The 19600-nt window shown below is 44.6% G+C and overlaps 1 protein-coding gene across 27 annotated transcripts in view; it reads left to right on the top strand.

Annotated features, from left to right (window-relative positions):
* The window catches only part of LOC135548610 (protein FAM222B-like), a 75426-nt gene extending 63889 nt beyond the window's left edge, over window positions 1-11537 (top strand). For all 27 annotated transcript variants that reach the window (XM_064978402.1, XM_064978407.1, XM_064978380.1 and 24 more), the window contains one exon: window positions 7513-11537. In XM_064978402.1, the coding sequence (XP_064834474.1) occupies window positions 7513-9347 (1835 nt within the window). In that variant the 3' untranslated portion in view covers window positions 9348-11537. The remainder of the gene's footprint in view (window positions 1-7512) is intronic.
* The last annotated feature ends 8063 nt before the right edge of the window (window positions 11538-19600 follow it).

Raw genomic sequence — 19600 nt, 5'->3', positions numbered from 1 at the left:
CTCAGAAATATTCCATATGCACAAACAGCTTATTTCTCTAAAATGCACAAATTTGTTTACATCCCAGTTCGTGAGCATTTCTCTTTTGCCAAGATAATCCATCCACCTGACAGGCGTGGCATATCAAGAAGCTGATTAAATTAGCATGATCATTACACAGGTTTACCTTGTGCTGGGGACAATAAAAGTCCACTGTACAATGTGCAGTTTTGTCAAACAACACAATGCCACAGGTGTCTCAAGTTTTGAGGGAGCGTGCAATTAGCATGCAGACTGCAGAAATGTCCACCAGAGCTGTTGCCAGATAATTTAATATGAATTTGTCTTCCATAAGTCGAGTCTGATGTTGTTGTTAGAGAATTTGGCAGAACATCCAACCGGCCTTACAACCGCTGACCACGTGTAACCACGCCAGCCCAGGACCTCCACATCCGGCTTCTTCACCTGTAGGATCGTTTGAGACCAGCCACCCAGACAGCGGTGGAAGCTATGGGTTTGCACAACCGAGTCATTTCTGTACAAGATGACAGAAACGGTCTCACCAGGATCTTGACCTGACTGCAGTTTGGCGTCGTAACTGACTTCAGTGGGCAAATGCTCCACTTCGATGGCCTCTGGCATGCTGGAGAAGTGTGCTCTTCACAGATGAATCTCGGTTTTAACTGCCGGGCAAATGGCAGACAAGCGTGTATGGCGTCGTGTTTGGCGGGCGGGTTTGCTGATGTCAATGTTTTGAACAATTTCTGTAAGTTGCGTCCCAGTTTTTCCATGGCCTGCATACTCACTAGATATGTCACCCATTGAGCATGTTTGGGATGCTCTGGATCGACGTGTACGACAGCGTGTTCCAGTTCCCGATAATATCCAGAAACTTCGCACAGCCATTGAAGAGGAGCGGGACAACATTCCACAGGCCATAATCAACAGCCTCATCAACTCTATGCAAAGGAGGTGTTGTGCTGCATGAGGTGAAATCCATAGACTAGCACCTAATGAATTTATTCAAATTCACTGAGTTCCTTATATGAACTGTAACTCAGTAACCTTTGAAATTGTTGTTTTGTTTTTATTCAGTGTAAATATGGGGACACAATTAAAGACAGATTAAACTTAATTTAGCAAACAAATGTCTGAACAGAATGAAACAAAACACATGTTCCATATTTTAAAGTACTGGTTTAGATGAATAAAAGGCCTACAATAATAATGAAAACAATAATAATTATGATAATAAAACTAATGATTATTAATACGGAAAAATAAAAAAATTCAAGTTCCAAAATTGCATCCTACCTGAATAGCGTGTTGCCCTGCATTTGGCCCCGTCAATGTTCTTTTCATCTTTGTCCACTACAATCTAAAATCTTTGTGCTCTAATATTGTAGGCTAATTTATTTGGGGCTACTTTTTGGGGAAACTCAAAGCACATTAGCTATATCACTAACTCTAAAGATAATACCCGCTGCTAGTAGCCATGTATTAATCTTAACAGCACATGTCATGTAAAAAACAAACACATTTTGCAGTTGTAGCCTAGCACCCAATGAGGCCTATGTAATGGCCAATGTGCATTTCGCACTTAATGTATGTTAAAGCCATATCAAATATCTTGTTTGTAAAATAGTTGCTATTGAGCTCAAAATTGAGTTGAGAAATAAAAAGTATACTTACAGAAAGCTGTGAACATCCTCTCCCCATCTGTGAGCAACACACCCTTCTCGCACAGTCTCACCTGTCTCAACGTGTGATACCACCTCACCCCCACCCCCTCTCTCCCAACCCCAGGTGACATATCTCTCTCACGCACACTTCAGTCGATAGTCCTAAATATTTTCGGGAATTTGCTGTTATTGAATTCCTTTCTGAGATTCCTATGGTTTACGATCACATGGTGGTTACATTGCCTAAAATGTACAACCAAACAGGAGTAACAGATGCATGTTGTTTTGAACAATGGACACCCATTCATGTTTTCTCCTTTCTTTTTGGTCCCTCAGAACTGGTAGAAAGCTTGTCAAATCTCCTATCCAATCTCTCCGACTGTATGATGTTGGCCATCTTATGCCACAATTTTGCAGTCCAGACATAATGTTCACGTCGTGTGCAAATTCTTTGGCCGTAAACGATTGTGGAGTGTCTTGGCACGCTCATTGTGACAGGGTCGAGGTCTGCTGATTTTAAGTAGCACTACGTGTGGCCGTAGGCTCTGACAAAGTTCTGGCAAAAACATGTAGCCTTAATCGTGTAGTGTGGCTGGTGTTACGAGCCAATCCTGGTGACTGACCAATAGGAACACAACCTACACTGAATATACGCACAATAATACGATTTTGAATAGTCCGATTAATATAATAGTATGATCTAAACGTTTACATGCTTTGCAAGACGAATGATTTCCCTAATAATCTTGTTTACATAACATATCTGAAATCAGGCCACCTGATGGGATTTTGATAAATGGACAATCGCCAATCAGAATAAACTTTTTACCATAGCAACCATGTTATTTTTGGGAAGCCTATTTAATTCTGAGTTCGGACATATAAAGTTTGTATATGAAAACTATTTCTAAGATGCATACTGGCTGGTGCTGGCACATGCGAAGATCTAATACACCGCTGCACTTGACTTAGCCTACGTCGGCTTACATAGCCTCACAAGCCAATCGCACAATGTCTCTACAGAACAAGCAAGTCGTACAATCTGTCTAGGTTGATATCAAAAAATTGTATTTGGTAACATCGCATAGTGTGACATCTAATTATCTTAAAAGACTGAATCCAACGATCAGTGTGGGAAAGCTTTTAGATTACGTTCTCTGTGCATTATTGATCAGACCCAACCCAGGGCATACCCCAACAGACCAGCTTGATTTAGATCTCCCCTCTTTTCTCCCTCTCCCTGAGGCACAGAGATCTCCCTCTAGCTCGTTCCTGCAGCAGGTTTGTGTGTTATAAAACACACTCTCTCCATCTATGGCTCATCAAGACTGTAATTTCAGAATCACTGTAATCCGCCTACCCCCAGGAGCACAGTGCCAAGCGAGGGGGAGTCTCACTAAGTGCCAACGTCCGCCATGTTGTTCTGTTCCTCCTCCTCTCCTCTGGCAGGCATGTGACAGAGTACAGTGGAACAAGCTTGGTTTTAAAAAGGTCCACTCTGTAATAATGTTTGTTGCTTGCTGCGCTGCTGTGTTCTGTAATGCACATCAAAGCAGTAGGGGCTGAAAGTAAAAGTTTGATTTGGTTTATCAATGAACGAGTACCTTTTTTCCCCATTCCTATCGATAAAATAATTATATTAAGTCATACAAAAGTTTAACTGTGCGTGAAGTTTCAAATGCATTTGTCATTTCTAAATCTGCAATGTGATAGGTATTTGACCATTTACTATTTTTTTAGCACACAAAAACACATTTGATGAATACAATATTTAATCAGTTGTCTTCCGCAAATGACGTTTATGTTGATTAAATCTTTGAGAGGGAGGGAATCTGACTTCATTAGTCTTCAACTCACAGCACAGACATTTAATTCCGTTTCAATGTAATAAGCCCTGAGTTAGCCTGCCTGGAGCAGGTTAGATCTGAAGGATTCGTTGAAATACAAATGTAGCTGGCTGAAAGGTGACCCACTTCTATGGTACCGTTTGAACTCCGAGTTGACCAAAGTTACCTCGCTAACTCCTCAAACTACACTCGTAGTATAGGGCTCAGGGCAGCAGCTTTATTTATTATTGGGGAGAGAGACTGAAGAGCGACTTTAGATGAGATGAGAACACACACACACACGATACCTGCTCTCAGACTGAGTCTGATGCTGTTGGGAGAGCGATCGTTAACCTCAGCAGCTTGGAAAGTGGGAATGGCCCCCGATTCCTCCGCAGCACAGAGAAGGAAGCATGTAGAGAGAAGCACAACAAATGGAGCAGGCAGAACACTTTTACTCTATACACGCAGCTACTTTACCGAAGGGGCTACATGGAAAGATACGGAGATCTGAAGTAGATCACAACTACATTCCCTATGTCCACATAATTTAAACAGTAAGAGATTCGTTAAGTCACTCTTGTCTTGAGAAGAAATGAATGAGCCAGTTAGCATTTGGCCCCCCTACAGTTTAAATATTGTTTGGTAGAAACAGTTGTGTGTGTTACTGACTGTGAAATACTTTTCCTATGTGTTCCTCCATTGGGCAGTCCCTCCAGGATTTCGTTACAATTTTTTTTTTTTGATTTTTGCGGGCAAAAATTATTAATTTTGGAATCCATGCTACAGGACTATTTTGATCACGGACTGGGCCCCTCTGGTAATAACATTGACGAATACACTGACTGTCTCTGGGTTCATCAGGAAGTGCATAGAGGATGTTATTCTTACAGTGACGATTAGAACATACCCTAATCAGAAACCATGGATAGATGGCAGCATTCACGCAAAACTTTAAGCGTGAACCTCCGCATTTAACCACAGTGAAGTAACTGGAAACATGGATGATTCCAAACAGTCTCAATTCAACAGCTCACCCGCCGTTGCACTGCACACCTCCCTATCCCACCCGGGAAGAGGAATACCTATCTGAAATGCTGTTTATCGACTACAACTCAGATTTTAACACCGTAGTGCGCTCCATTCTCGTCACTAAGCTCGGGCCTTGGGTCTGGAATGCTCCCTGTGCAACTAGATCCTAGATTTCCTAACGGGCTGACCCCAGGTGGTGAGGGTAGGCAACAACACTTCCACCACACTGATCTTCAACACTGGAGCCTCCAGGGGTGTGCTCAGCCCCCTCCTGTGCTCCCTGTTCACCCATTACTGCGTGGCCACGCACAACTCCAACACAAAAGTCAAGTTTGCTGACGACACGACAGTGGTAGGCCTGATTACTGACCACAGCGAGACTAGAGGGAGGTGCCCAGAAAATAACCTCTCCCTCAACGTCAACAAAAATAAGCAGCTTATCGTGTACAACAGGAGACAGAAGAGAGAGCACGCCCCCATCCTCATCAATGGGGCCCATCTCATTGCCACACTTTTTTTCCTGTGCATTTAAATAAAGAGAGCGGATTAATTAGCCCCTTAGCATTGTGACACCACCGTGCCAGTCTTCACAGCTCAGCTCTCTGCCTAGTGCCACTCTGCCTAGCCCACTCACTGCATGCTGCCTGTGAGGCTGAAGAGATGAGAGGTAGATGGAGAGAGACTTACAGCTTGTGGAAAGACTAAAACCCATTCACATCCACATTAGGAGATGAGTCTGCGATGGAACCCGGTAGCATTACTTGACATTTTAGACATTTCGTCCCCAGTAAAAGACAGATCTAGCCACCCTCTAAGAGTTTTTTTTTTTTTTTTTACCCACGTATTTAATAGAAGGATGTTGTACTAGATATAGTAATTGAATAGAATAACTAAATATAAGAATGTATGGTTTGGATGTTAAAAGATGAGGGTTCACTTTGGTTCAGACAGTGTTTTAAAAAGGCATCACTGTGGGACTGCCTGTGTCTCACTATCTGTTGTGTATCCAAAATGGCACTTTGGGCCCCGGTCAAAAGTTTTATTTATTTATTATTTTACCTTTATTTAACCAGGCAAGTCAGTTAAGAACAAATTCTTATTTTCAATGACGGCCTGGGAACAGTGGGTTAACTGCCTGTTCAGGGGCAGAACGACAGATTTGTACCTTGTTAGCTCGGGTTTGAACTTGCAACCTTCTGGTTACTAGTCCACCACTCTAACCACTAGGCTACCCTGCCGCCCCAAGTAGTGCACTATGTAGGGAATAGGTTGTCATTTGGGACGTGACTGCATGTGTATGTATGTAGGTCAGGCTGGCTGGCTGGGGTAGGGAAGGTGACCGGGTTTGAGACCCAGGGCTCAGCCTGAGGAGGGGAGGCTTGGTGAGGTTGCATACAGAACCTCTGCTCTCCTCAACCCAGATCACAATGGCTGGAGGCAGGCCCCTCTCTCTCATATTACATTATAACTGACTTTTACAGTTGGAAAGAAAATGAGTCTCACCGAGTGACAGAAACACGCCATCACCTTAGCACATGCTGAACACACACACAACATACTCACGGGCACCTGAATGCACATGCTGAACACACACACAACATACTCACGGGCACCTGAATGCACATGCTGAACACACACACAACATACTCACGGGCACCTGAATGCACATGCTGAACACACACCTTATCAGTCTTACACTCTCCCAAACAAAAACATACACACACTCAAACTACAGCATCTTCAGACACACTGGGGCATTGTTAAATATAGCCAGTGAGGTGCTTAGTAGCTGTAACAAATGTCTCAGTCAGAGTGCTGAGGGCTCAGGGGTGTTCCAGAGATCAGAGAGACGCTGTGTGATTACTGTCTGCTGTCATGGACCTGCTCCGCTCTTTCTCTACCTCTCTCGCACTTTCTCTCTCTTTGCCTCTCTCTCTCTCTCTGCCTCTATCTTTGCCTCTCTCTCTCTGCCTCTTGCGCTCCCTCATTCCCTCCCTACCCCCACCCCTCCCTATTTGACACAGAGGAGAACTATCCCCCTGGCAGACACAGGGGACCAACACTGCCTCCTCTCCCTTTCTGCCTCACTCCTCTTTGTTTTCTCCCACAATGAAATCAGGGAGGGGACTGTGGATCTGTCTTGTCCGTCCATTCGTTCATACGTTAGTCGCATGCAAGATCTCGTACAACTCCTGCCAGATTTTTTCGAAACTTGGGTGAATGATGTGTCTTACCATCGAGATCCAGAATTTACAAAATTACACTGATTGGCCCAAGGCAGGAGCTATAGTAATCCACTGAAATATGTTAGTCACTCGCAATATCTCAATTGGCCCGGGGGGGGGGGGGGGCTGCATCATTCGTGGGGACGACATATTTACTGCCTTGTTTAGTCTGGGAATCAGTCGCAGGCAAAGTAAGTCCTTTCTTCCTTGTCACTCTCTGATTCACATCTCACACACACTTATTGTTAGCTACAATTTATAATGACCCATTACTGGCTGAATGTAAACCTCAACAACGGCACTTCACAATAGGAACAGAGATTGGAATGTGTTGCTTGCTTCGGGGAATCCAGTCAAGATCAAACTCTCTGTATGCGTCCAAAATGTCACATTATTCCCTATATACTGCAATACTTTTGACCAAAAGTAGTGCACTATAAAGAGAATAGGGTGCCATTTGGGGTTCAGCTTCTATTGTGTCCTTGTGAGATATGAGTTGAGAGCACTGTGCTGTTTTTGATATTAGGGGAAGTGCTGAGATTTGGAATGTGAGAATGTTGTTGAAGTCAGTCCGGTTCCGTTCTTCTCAGAAGAGAACCTTAGAACCTCCGGTCAGATTACCACACATCTCTCCTCTGACGAGAAACCTGACATTTAGCTTTTTACCTGCGTTAACATTTCTCTCTCTCCCCCCCTTTGTCATTCCCCCCTGTGCTCTCCCTCCCTCTCTCCACCCACCTCTCTATCTTTCTGTCTCTGTCACCCCAGGGGACACTACACAGAGGATGAGATCCGCTCAGTATCCAACCCCTGCGGAATTGGATGCTTATGCTAAGAAGATTGCCAACAACCCCCTGACCATCAAGATCTTCCCCAACAGTGTCAAGGTCCCCCAGAGGAACCACGTGCGTCGCACAGTCAACGGGTTGGATACTTCAGGCCAGCGCTACAGCCCCTACCCCCCCTCTCAGGCCAACGCCAAGGCCGGCCTCCTTGCCATCGTCAAGGTGCCTGTCGTCAAGGGCATCCTCAAAGACTTTGACGGCAGCCGGTCGCGCCTGCACCCCTCTGGGGTCATCATGAACCCCCCTGGTCCTCGGGGGCCCTTTACAGCAGCTGTCTCGGCCAGCACTTTAAACCTTCACCAACCCCCTTCCCAAGGCCAGGGCGGGTCCCAGTCTCAGCAGAGCCTGAACCCTCAACTTGCGTGCCAGACTCACCCACAGACTCTCCAACAGACCCACCCCCAGCAGCAGCAGGGCCTCAGACACCCACCCTGCATGCCCCAACAGCAGCACCCGCAACAGGGGCTGCCCAGGCCCCAGACACTGTCCCACCCCCAAGCACTGGGCCATCCCCAGCCTCCTTCTGGTCTCAACCTCTTGCTCCAACAGCAGCAGCAACAGCACCTTCAGCAGCAGGGGCAGCCACCTCCTGGACTGCAGGGTGGCCGGAAGCTGCCTGATGCCGACGCACCGCCTAACGTTACAGTCTCTACCTCAACCATTCCGCTCACCATGGCTGCTGGCTTGAACCAGAGTCGCCAGCCAGACCTGAGCAGCATCGTGCACCAGATCAACCAGTTCTGCCAAGCCCGGGCCCAGGGGGCTGGAGCCACCTCCATGTGTGAGGGCCAGATTACCAACCCCAGCCCCATCAGCCGCAACCTCTTCAACAATGCCTGCTCCAGGGTGTCCATGCACAGCAACCCGCACACCAACGCCTGCCCCCCCGGCCTGCCCCCACACCCCAACTGCATCATGTGTCCCGCAGACAAGGCTGCTGTCCCCGCTAACCCCCAAAACAACTTGGCTGCCATGAACAGGATGCATGTTTACCACAATGATCTCAAACAGCAGCAGCACCAACATAATTTACAACAGCAGCACCAACAGCATTTACAACAGCAACACCAACAGCATTTACAACAGCAACACCAACGGCATTTACAACAGCAGCAGCATCAACAACAACAACATAATCACCAACAGCAGCAGCAGATGCGCTGGAACCAACACCAGTTGGCTTATCTACAGCACATGCAGCAGGACGGTGGGGGCCACCCCTGCAAGCACCCTTCTCGAATGGGCTACGCCCCGGAGCTGTGTGGGGGCCATTCATACAGCCTGAAGCCTCCTATAGAGAAACCCACCCCCTCTCCTCCCATCAACAACAACGGCATGCCTGGGGGTCCACTGACCCACTACACTAATGGTGGCCACTACTTCCAGCCACACGCTGTGTGGAACAGCAGCATCCTGCCCACGCCCAACAGCGACAGCTCTGGGTCTCAGGACCTGGCCATGCCGTTCCATGGGGGGGCCTCAGGGGGCACCACCACGCTAGACTGCGGCGGGCCCCCTGGGGGAGGCCAATACAGGTCCGGGGGCGGCGGCTCCACCTCCTCTTCCTCCTCCTCCAGCCAGACTAGTCTGATGAAAACAGCAGATTACTTGGGCGGGGACTTTCAGACGCCCTGCTTCCGAGATCAGAATCTTGGGCTGATAGGCAAGATGCATAGGCCACCAATGAACAGAGTGGGGCCCGAGGTTGGCCCAGGGGACGGCAGAACCACTCAGATCCAGCACCCAGGGTACAGATAAGATAAGCTATGGCCGGCATTGTCTATACAGCCGTTATCAAAACCAAGAACCTTCTTCTTTTAGTCTTAAGAATGGAAAAACATGAAATACAATTAAATTAAGTAAAAATTAACACTGACATTAAAAAAAGGACAAATCTATTTAATAAAGAGCAGTGTTTTCTTTTTTTGTAGTCAATCTTGCAAGTGATCAATTGATTTTGTAAATGAGTGCTTTCAGTAGGCACCCTCTAGGGAACGTTTCCTATGTATGTGATTGTCGTCATTCCCTACCTTTTTTCCCATCCTACCTGTCTGTCAGTGTGCCTGGATCTGAGGATACAGAGTTATTTTTACTTCAGATCTGTCCTAAGAGTTTTTTTCTTTTAAGCATAAAAGATGTCTCCTGCAGACGCTGGATGAAAATGCACTGATCGTTGATGGAGGAAAGAAAACACGTTCTCATAAGGATCTTGATGTTTTTGCAGGGTCGAGTGGGGATTTCTCCGCTCCGACGAGTTTTATTGGACTAGTGGCTAATTTTCACTTATTATGTTTACATGTGAATCTCGTTGTGACATCGAAATTAAAAGCATATATATATATTTTCCTCTTGAAATCACCACAGAGACGAGATAATTAGTGAATGGTTCAGTGTGGAACTGTCAGTCACTGGACACTACAAAGTACAGACGGAGAGACTTGCCATATGCACATGTACAAAGAGGCTTCTTTTTCTTTTAACGTATTTATTTATTTGTGTAATAGGACTGTTTTATGAATCAGGTCACCCACTGTTCAAGGTTGATTCCTGTCTATCATCGAAGTATCTAATCTAATCAGGTTGATGTTTGTACAGAGTATAGATATGTACTGTATTGACATCTAGATCCTGCAGGGAGCAATTTAATGTGGGGACTGACTGGGGGAGCCAACCAACCGATGCTCTCTTGCTCAAAATGCTGCAATGAATTCAGGTGTCTGTTACAATCCATTTTGTCACCATTGCCAATTGAGGTTGGCAACATGATTGTGGAATAACATATTTTTATTTAAATGGAGTGGGAAAAAAATCTAATCTGTTCATTCTGTCTGAATCCTGAAATGGCCAAAGTCACATAATTGACAAGGAAAAACACCTTTTAAAATATGTGCCATTTTATGTTGGTTACATTTTTTTCTATAATTTTGGTAAACCCGAAAACTATTACTTGAATTGTTGAGATGCAAAGTTCTGTTTGGCAGTTGTTTAGTGAAGGGAGGGGGCTAGTTATCAGGACTAAACCTTACTACTGGAGTGGAAGAAATATAATTGTTACTAATATTATATTAGAAAGTAACAATGAACCAAAAGCAGAGTTTTGATCCCGAGTTTTTTAAAATGTTTTATTTATCATTAGATTAAGTTAGGTCTAGTTGCTACTGATTCTGATATGAAGTGTGCTTGAAGAGACCAAATTGATCACTTGCAAGATCACTTGGAGTTAAACAAAGTTAAACAGCAAATGCATTGTTTATTTTATTGTACACTGGCTTACCTACTATACTACTCTAACTTTAAAGTGTAGTGTGTGTGTGTCTGTGAGAATGATGCCTGCTGACGTGGGTTGAGTGTAAACGTGTGTTTTGTATGTGCTAGTGTGTGTCTGTATGTGAGAGTGGGTGGACACTGACATCCACATTCTGTTCACCTCCCTCCCAAACAGCCCTTAAAAAGCCTTAAGTATTTGGTCCTTGGACTTTCCTTTGAAAACAAGCATGGTTATAATGAAAATCAAAAATGATGATTGAAAGATTGCAAGGATACATACAGAGGAACAGTAATTTCTGTTAAACTTTTTTTTTTATACCGTTTTTGTTTAATAGAAAAAGCAATTCCTTAGATTCTTTTTTTTAATGAAAACAAGAAATGGAGTAATATTTTGTAATTATATTTTAAATCTATGTGTAGTTACTGGGTTGTAACAAAAAAAATCAAAGTTTCAAAGCTTCACTTGTGACTATTTATAATACTTGATTTTCTTGTTATTTAAATCTTATTTTTCCTCTTTGTTCCTTTTACTATTGCTGTGAAATGGAAGAAGGCCCAATAAGCCTTTCTTTTACGTATCACTCTGGCTGTACGACAGATAAGACGCAAAAGCGTGAGAGTTGTGCTACTCTTTTTGTAATATTGTAATAATTAAATAAAGTTCTAATTTATGCTTTGAAATTAGTGTTCTATGGATGTCATGTTCTTTTGATGCCTGTTCTCCTATTTGATGAGCCGTACAGAACTTACAAAAATATGAGTAGGCCTATTTGTATGTATAAGTTTACTACCCTTCATTCAGTGAGAACAGATGGAACAAATTGGAATCTTTTTAACCTTGTTTGTGTCCAGACCATATACCTGTCTGCTCACTACCTAGTAGATCTGCATGGGTTTCTCCCCCCCCCCCTCCCCCATTGAGGTTTATAGTGTTACCCCCTGATTGCTTGAATGATTTCCTTAGATAAGACTGTATTCCTTGTCTTTTTCCATTTTAGTCCCTCAGATTTCATTTCAATAGTAGGTTACTGTGTGAAATAAAGATTTACCTGCATCATCATCACATAGTCATTGATTTTTAGATAGCACCTTGCCTCTATCAATCAGGTACAGAAACCTCAGAACAGTTGCTGCATTTGGACCCAGTTAGGAAGTCAACAATCGATGAATGATTTTAGGCTCGCTCTACATACACTACATATACAAAAGTATGTGGACACCCCTTCAAATTAGTGGATTTAGCTATTTCAGCCACATCCATTGCTGATTGGTGTATAAATTCGAGCACACCGCCATGCAATCTCCATAGACAAACATTGGTGGCAGAATGGCCTTACTGAAAAGCTCAGTGACTTTCAACATGGCACCGTCATAGGATGCCACCTTTCCAACAAGTCAGTTTGTCAAATTTCTATCCTGCTAGAGCTGCCCCGGTCAACTGTAAGTGCTGTTACTGTGAAGTGGAAAAGTCTAGGCGCAACAACCGCTCCACCGTGAAGTGGTAGGCCACACAAGCTCACAGAATAGGACCGGCGAGTGCTGAAGCGCGTAGCGTGTAAAAATCATCTGTCCTCAGTTGCCACACTCACCGAGTTCCAAGCTGCCTCTGGAAGAAACGTCAGCACAAGAACTGTTCATCGAGAGCTTCATGAAATGGGTTTCCATGGCCGAGCAGCTGCACCACAAGCCTAAGATCACCATGCGCAATATCAAGTGTTAGCTGGAGTGGTGTAAAGCTCGCCGCCATTGGACTGGAACAGTTCTCTGGAGTGATGAATCATGCTTCACTATCTGGCAGTCCGGCGGACGAATTTGAGTTTGGAGAACGCTACTTACTCAGTGCATAGTGCTGTAAACTGTAAAGTTTGGAGGAGGAGGAATAATGTTCCAGTGTTCCATGCCCCTTAGTTCCAGTGAAGAGAAATCTAAACGCTGCATGATATAATTACATTATAGACAATTCTATGCGTCCAAATTCGTGGCAACAGTTTGGGGAAGGTCCTTTCCTGTTTCAGCATGACAATGCCCCTGTGCAGATGTCCACATACCTTTGGCCATGTATTGTACATCCCTTGTGCCTCACATTGTCGTTTAACTGCAACATCTGGTGTACGGTGATTGCACCAATTACATTCAGTGCTTTTGATTGTATCAAAGCAATCCGGTGCAAAATAGTGACAGGAAGTCACACAGCCAGAGCAAGCTGTGAAATCTGCAGGACTGGCTGGATTTGATCCGTCTGGCAGGGATGGAAATTGGAAGTTATATAAAGAGCGCACGGTGGGGGGATGTCTGGGTTCAGTTCAGTATCGCTCTATCGAGAGACATTTGAGCAATGCAGGGGTTGATTCATCGACGGCAGCAAAGGGATATTATTCTGTGACCTTTCAATTAACTTTGAATGGGTATTTATGCACAATTTTCATGGAGAACGACATACAACCATACCGGTCAGAATGAGTCCATGATTTACAGTAATCATAAGCAAGTTGTATGCTGTTAAAATATTAAGTTATGCTTTGCTCACAGAATTCTAGATTCAGGTGTGAAATGCTATGGATAAGGTATCACGGGGTTATATTCAATCCATATCGCCGAGGTTTCGCAGAAGATCGGCATTATAACTCCATTATAACTCCATTGTAACTCCATTATAACTCCATTGTAACTCCATTGTAACTCCATTATAACTCCATTGAAATTTAAAGTGAAACTGCACTTCCTGATTTGGCCTCGTTTTGAAGATTACTCATTAAGAAATGCTAGCGGTGATGACTGAAGCCAAGAGTTGTCTTAGGGGTGTGGTTTGATGTCAATGTGTGTTATGTTCACATATCGAACCCTGGCATGTACTGTTGTTTGTCCCTCCTGAGTCGCCGTTGCAACAACATAGCCACTTCCTTAAAATAGTGAGAATTAATCTAAGATAAATCAAGAAATGTGTAATTAATTTTGACATTTTTGCCGAGGAGGTCATAGTCGTGCTATTTTACATTTAGCTAAGGTGTTTGATGCAGTAATTCTCAAGTAGAAAAATGCATGAAAACTAGTCAGTGTATTCAATAACATGTCTACAACTTCCTCATCTGCAAGCTTTCAAACTATCGTAAAGCACAAGCTACAAGCTGTTTATCAGTGCCCAAAATCACTTGTTAGCTAGCTCTATTCAATCCACATCGTGGAAGTTCAGCTTTACTGCATGATTGAAATTTAAAAGGCTGCATGCAGTCTCTGCTTTAACAGAGACTGCATTCACGGTAAACGCTGCATATGTTGGTTCAATGGGAAATTACCTTTACATTTATATAGTGGAATCTGTAACGCTTCAGCAGATTGAAAAGAGTCCTTTGTTCCAACTCTTTTTGTCAATGATGCTAGCAAGTAGTAGCTAGCAGGCACATAAACTCAGCAAAAAAATAAATGTCCTCTCACTGTCAACTGCGTATATTTTCAGCAAACTTAACACGTGTAAGTATTTGTATGAACTTAAGATTAAACAACTGAGGCATAAACTGAACAAGTTCTACAGACATGTGACTAACAGAAATGGAATAATGTGTCCCTGAATAAAGGGGGGTCAAAATCAAAAGTAACAGTCAGTATTTGGTGTGGCCACCAGCTGCATTAAGTACTGCAGTGCATCTCCTCCTCATGGATTGCACCAGATGTGCCAGTTCTTGCTGTGAGAAGTTACCTCACTCTTCCACCAAAGCACCTGCAAGTTCCCGGACATTTCTGTGGGGAATGGCCCTAGCCCTCCGATCCAACAGGTCCCAGATGTGCTCAATAGGATTGAGATCTGGGCTCTTCGCTGGCCATGGCAGAACACTGACATTCCTGTCTTGCAAGAAATCACGCACAGAACGGGCAGTATGGCTGGTGGCATTGTCATGTCAGGATGAGCCTGCAGAAAGGGTACCACATGAGGGAGGAGGATGTCTTCACTGTAACGCACAGCGTTGAGATTGCCTGCAATGACAACAAGCTCAGTCTGATGATGTTGTGAGACACCGCCCCAGACCATGACGGACCCTCCACCTCCAAATCGATCCCGCTCCAGAGTACAGGCCTCGGTGTAACACTCATTCCTTTGACGATAAACGTGAATCTGACTATCACCCCTGGTGAGACAAAACTGTGACTCGTCAGTGAAGAGCACTTTTTGCCAGTCCTGTCTAGTCCAGCGACAGTGAGTTTGTGCCCATAGGCGACAATGTTGCCAGTGATGTCTGGTGAGGACCTGCCTTACAACAGGCCTACAAGCCCTCAGTCCAGCCTCTCTCAGCCTATTGCAGACAGTCTGAGCACTGATGTGGAGATTGTGCGTTCCTGGTGTAACTCAGTTGTTGTTGCCATCCTGTATCTGTCCCGCAGGTGTGATGTTCGGGTGTACCGATCCTGTGCAGGTGTTACATCCTTGTTACACGTGGTCTGCCACTGCGAGAACAATCAGCTGCCCGTCCTGTCTCCCTGTAGTGCTGTCTTAGGCGTCTCACAGTACGGACATTGCAATTTATGTGGCCAGATGCCCCGGCCACATCTGCAGTTCTCATGCCTCCTTGTAGCATCCCTAAGGCATCTTTCTTGTAGTGTTTTTCAGAGTCCGTAGAAAGGCCCCTTTAGTGTCCTAAGTTTTCATAACTGTGACCTTAATTGCCTACCGTCTGTAAGCTGTTAGTCTCTTAATGACCGTTCCATAGGTGCATGTTCATTAATCGTTTATGTTTTATTGAACAAGCACTGGAAACAGTGTTTAAACCCTTTACAATGAAGATCTGTGAAGTTATTTGGATTTTTACGAAATATCTTTGAAAGACAGGGTCCTGAAAAGGGACATTTATTTTTTTTGCTGAGTTTAGAACAGCCAGGCTACAATAAGCTTAAGTGCCGTTTCGTTTTTTTACAACTGTCTCACTATCGATCACCAGAATATGTGTTTGTCTGGCATTGTTTCATAGGGAATCATGTTATAAAACAGGTTGCGGGGGGAAATAAGATTCTCACAAATGAGTTTTGGAATATTGACAAGTTGCAGCTGGAATACAAGTGCACTCTGTCTCAATTCTAATTTTTCCCCAAAAAGTGACTTGAGTGATTGACACTATCACATGACCTCTCCATGAAGGGCTTAGGGCCAATGATTATTTCAACATGACATTGGCAACGTATTGTCTCATGTAAACAACTCTGAGTCACTAAGCAATGGGCAGGTCTGTCTCACTGTCTGGAGGTTCTGGCTGCTATGTTCAATAGAGTGCAGCTGCAGCCCGCAGTTCGGGGCGTTCCTGCATCTGGAAACTCCCCCCCCCCCCGGCATCCCATTAGTTCCTTCATGAATCCCCTCATGAGTACGATGTCTTCCTGCTTGTGTGCCACATTGAATGTGGGTCAAAAGGTAATTAAAAGTATTATCTGAGTTTTTTCACCACCACCTGCTGTGTACCGGAGTCCTCATTTTCTAGCTATTGGGATTAGACAGTGTCCTTCACTCCCAGCTGCCAAATACCTGCCCTCACCATCATTAACAGCACTGCGGGAAAACAGTGCCGACAGGCAGGGGCGAAGTACACAGTCTACCGGTTGCCCTCCACCTCCCGCTAGTACAGCAGGCGGGAGGTTGGAGCGACACCGTGTGCTAACTAACTAGCTAGCTTGCTAGTTAGCAACACCATGTGCTATTTAGCTAACTAGCACACTGTTTCACCCTCACCTCCCACCTGCTGTGTATCGGAGAAAACAGTGCCCGGAAGGCTGGGGTCAAGGACATTGTCTACCGGTCAACCCCGCCTGCCACCAGCACAGCAGGCAGGAGCGACACCATGTGGTAGCTTGCTAGTTAGTGACACCATGTGCCACCCTGCCTCCCACCTGCTCTGTACCGGAGAAAACCGTGCCCAACAGGCAGGTGGCGAAAGACACTCTACCAGTACTTGCTATAGCTAGCTACCATTGTTACCCGTGCCTCTTCTTCTATGGGGTTTATTGACAGTTGGCATCCAAGGTTATGGTTCATTACCGCCATCTACTGCTCTGGAGCACCACTGCCTCCCGCCTATGTACTGGAGTCATAGCTTAAAAATTGACCAATAGAAGTATAAAGAGGGGTTCCTGCATATGCAGGAATGAAGACATGCAGCAACACCCTGAATTGAGGGCTGCAGTTGCACACTTCTTACTATGATTGGATAGACGCGCACGCACCTGATATCAAATCAAACTTTACTTGTCACATGCGCTGAATACAACGGGTGTAGACTCAACCGTGAAATGCTTATGAACCCTTCTCAACAATGCAGAGGTAAAACATTAGAATCAAAATAAAAATAGTAACACAAGGAATACAATATTTGAATGGCACTATATCCAGTGAGTACCAGTACCATATGTCAAATCGGAGGGCATGCTGTCCGGTCCTCTGGAAGTCTCTATGGGGGTACCACAGGGTTCAATTCTCGGGCAGACTCTTTTCTCTGTATATATCAATGATGGCGCTCTTGCTGAGGGCGATTCCCTGATCCACCTCTACGCAGACGAGGCGCCCTTGGACACTGTGCTATCTAACCTCCAAACGAGCTTCAATGCCATACAACACTCCTTCCGTGGCCTCCAACTGCTCTTAAACGCTAGTAAAACCAAATGCATGCTTTTCAACCGTTCGCTGCCTGCACCCGCACTCCCGACTAGCATCACCACCCTGGATGATTCTGACCTAGAATATGTGGAAATCTATAAGTACCTAGGTGTCTGGCTAGACTGTAAACTCTCCTTCCAGACTCATATCAAACATCTCCAATATAAAATCAAATCTAGAGTCGGCTTTCTATTCCGCAACAAAGCCTCCTTCACTCACGCCTCCGAACTTACCCTAGTAAAACTGACTATCCTACCGATCCTCGACTTCGACGATGTCATCTACAAAATAGCTTCCAACACTCTACTCAGCAAACTGGATGCAGTTTATCACAGCACCTTATACCACCCACCACTGCGACCTGTATGCTCTAGTCGGCTGGCCCTCGCTACATATTCGTCGCCAGACCCACTGGCTCCAGGTCATCTACCAGTCCATGCTAGGTAAAGCTCCGCCTTATCTCAGTTCACTGGTCACGATGGCAACACCCACCCGTAGCACGCGCTCCAGCAGGTGTATCTCACTGATCATCCCTAAAGCCAACACCTCATTTGGCCGCCTTTTGTTCCAGTTCTCTGCTGCCTGTGACTGGAACGAATTGCAAAAATCGCTGAAGTTGGAGACTTTTATCTCCCTCACCAAATTCAAACATCTGCTATCTGAGCAGCTAACCGATTGCTGCAGCTGTACATAGTCTATCGGTAAATAGCCCACCGAATTTGACCTACCTCATCCCCATACTGTTTATATTTATTTACTTTTCTGCTTTTTTGCACACCAATATCTCTACCTGTACATGACCATCTGATCATTTATCACTCTAGTGTTAATCTGCAAAATTGTAATTATTCGCCTACCTCCTCATGCCTTTTGCACACAATGTATATAGATTCTCTTTTTTTTCTACTGTGTTATTGACTTGTTAATTGTTTACTCCATGTGTAACTCTGTGTTGTCTGTTCACACTGCTATGCTTTATCTTGGCCAGTTTGCACACACTAAGTTGACTGTGCCTTTAAACAGCTTGGAAAATTCCATAAAATTATGCCATGGCTTTAGAAGCTTCTGATAGGCTAATTTACATCATTTGAGTCAATTGGAGGTGAACATGTGGATGTATTTCAAGGCCTACCTTCAAACTCAGTGCCTCTTTGCTTGACATCATGGGAACATCAAAAGAAATCAGCGAAGACCTCAGAAAAAACATTGTAGACCTCCACAAATCTGGTTTATCCTTGGGAGCAATTTCCAAACACCTGAAGGTACCACGTTCATCTGTACAAACAATAGTATGCAAGTTTAAACAACATGGGACCACACAGCCGTCATACCACTCAGGAAGGAGACGCGTTTTTTCTCCTAGAGATAAACTTACTTTGGTGCGAAAAGTGCAAATCAATCCCAGAACAACAGCAAAGGACCTTGTGAAGATGCTAGAGGAAACAGGTACAAAATATCTATATCCACAGTAAAACGAGTCTTATATCAACATAAACTAAAAGGCCGCACAGCAAGTTAGAATCCACTGCTCCAAAACCGCCATAAAAAAGCCAGACTGCAGTTCGCAACTTCACATGAGGACAAAGATTGTACTTTTTGGAGAAATGTCCTCTGGTCTGATGAAACAAAAATAGAACTGTTTGGCCATAATAACCATCTTTATGTTTGGAGGAAAAAAGGGGAGGCTTGCAAGCCAAAGAACACCTATCCCAACCGTGAAGCACGGGGGTGGCAGCATCATGTGGTGGGGGTGCTTTGCTGCAGGAGAGACTGGTGCACTTCACAAAATAGATGTCATGAGGAAGGAAATGCATGTGGATATATTGAAGCAACAACTCAAGACATCAGTCAGGAAGTTATAGCTTGGTCGTAAATGGGTCTTCCAAATGGACAATGACCCCAAGCATACTTCCAAAGTTGCTGCAAAATGGCTTAAGGACAACAAAGTCAAGGAATTGGAGTGTCCATCACAAAGCCCTGACCTCAATCCTATAGAAAATGTGTGGGCAGAACTGAAAAAGCATATGTGAGCAAGGAGGCCTACAAACCTGGCTCAGTTACACCAGCTCTGTCAGGAGGAATGGCCAACATTCACCCAACTTATTATGGGAAG

This window comes from Oncorhynchus masou, chromosome 11 (assembly GCF_036934945.1).
Source record: "Oncorhynchus masou masou isolate Uvic2021 chromosome 11, UVic_Omas_1.1, whole genome shotgun sequence".
In the NCBI taxonomy this organism is placed as follows: Eukaryota; Metazoa; Chordata; class Actinopteri; order Salmoniformes; family Salmonidae; genus Oncorhynchus; species Oncorhynchus masou.
The sequence above is the reverse complement of the archived record's forward strand: the minus strand, read 5'-3'. Positions and strand labels throughout refer to the sequence as shown.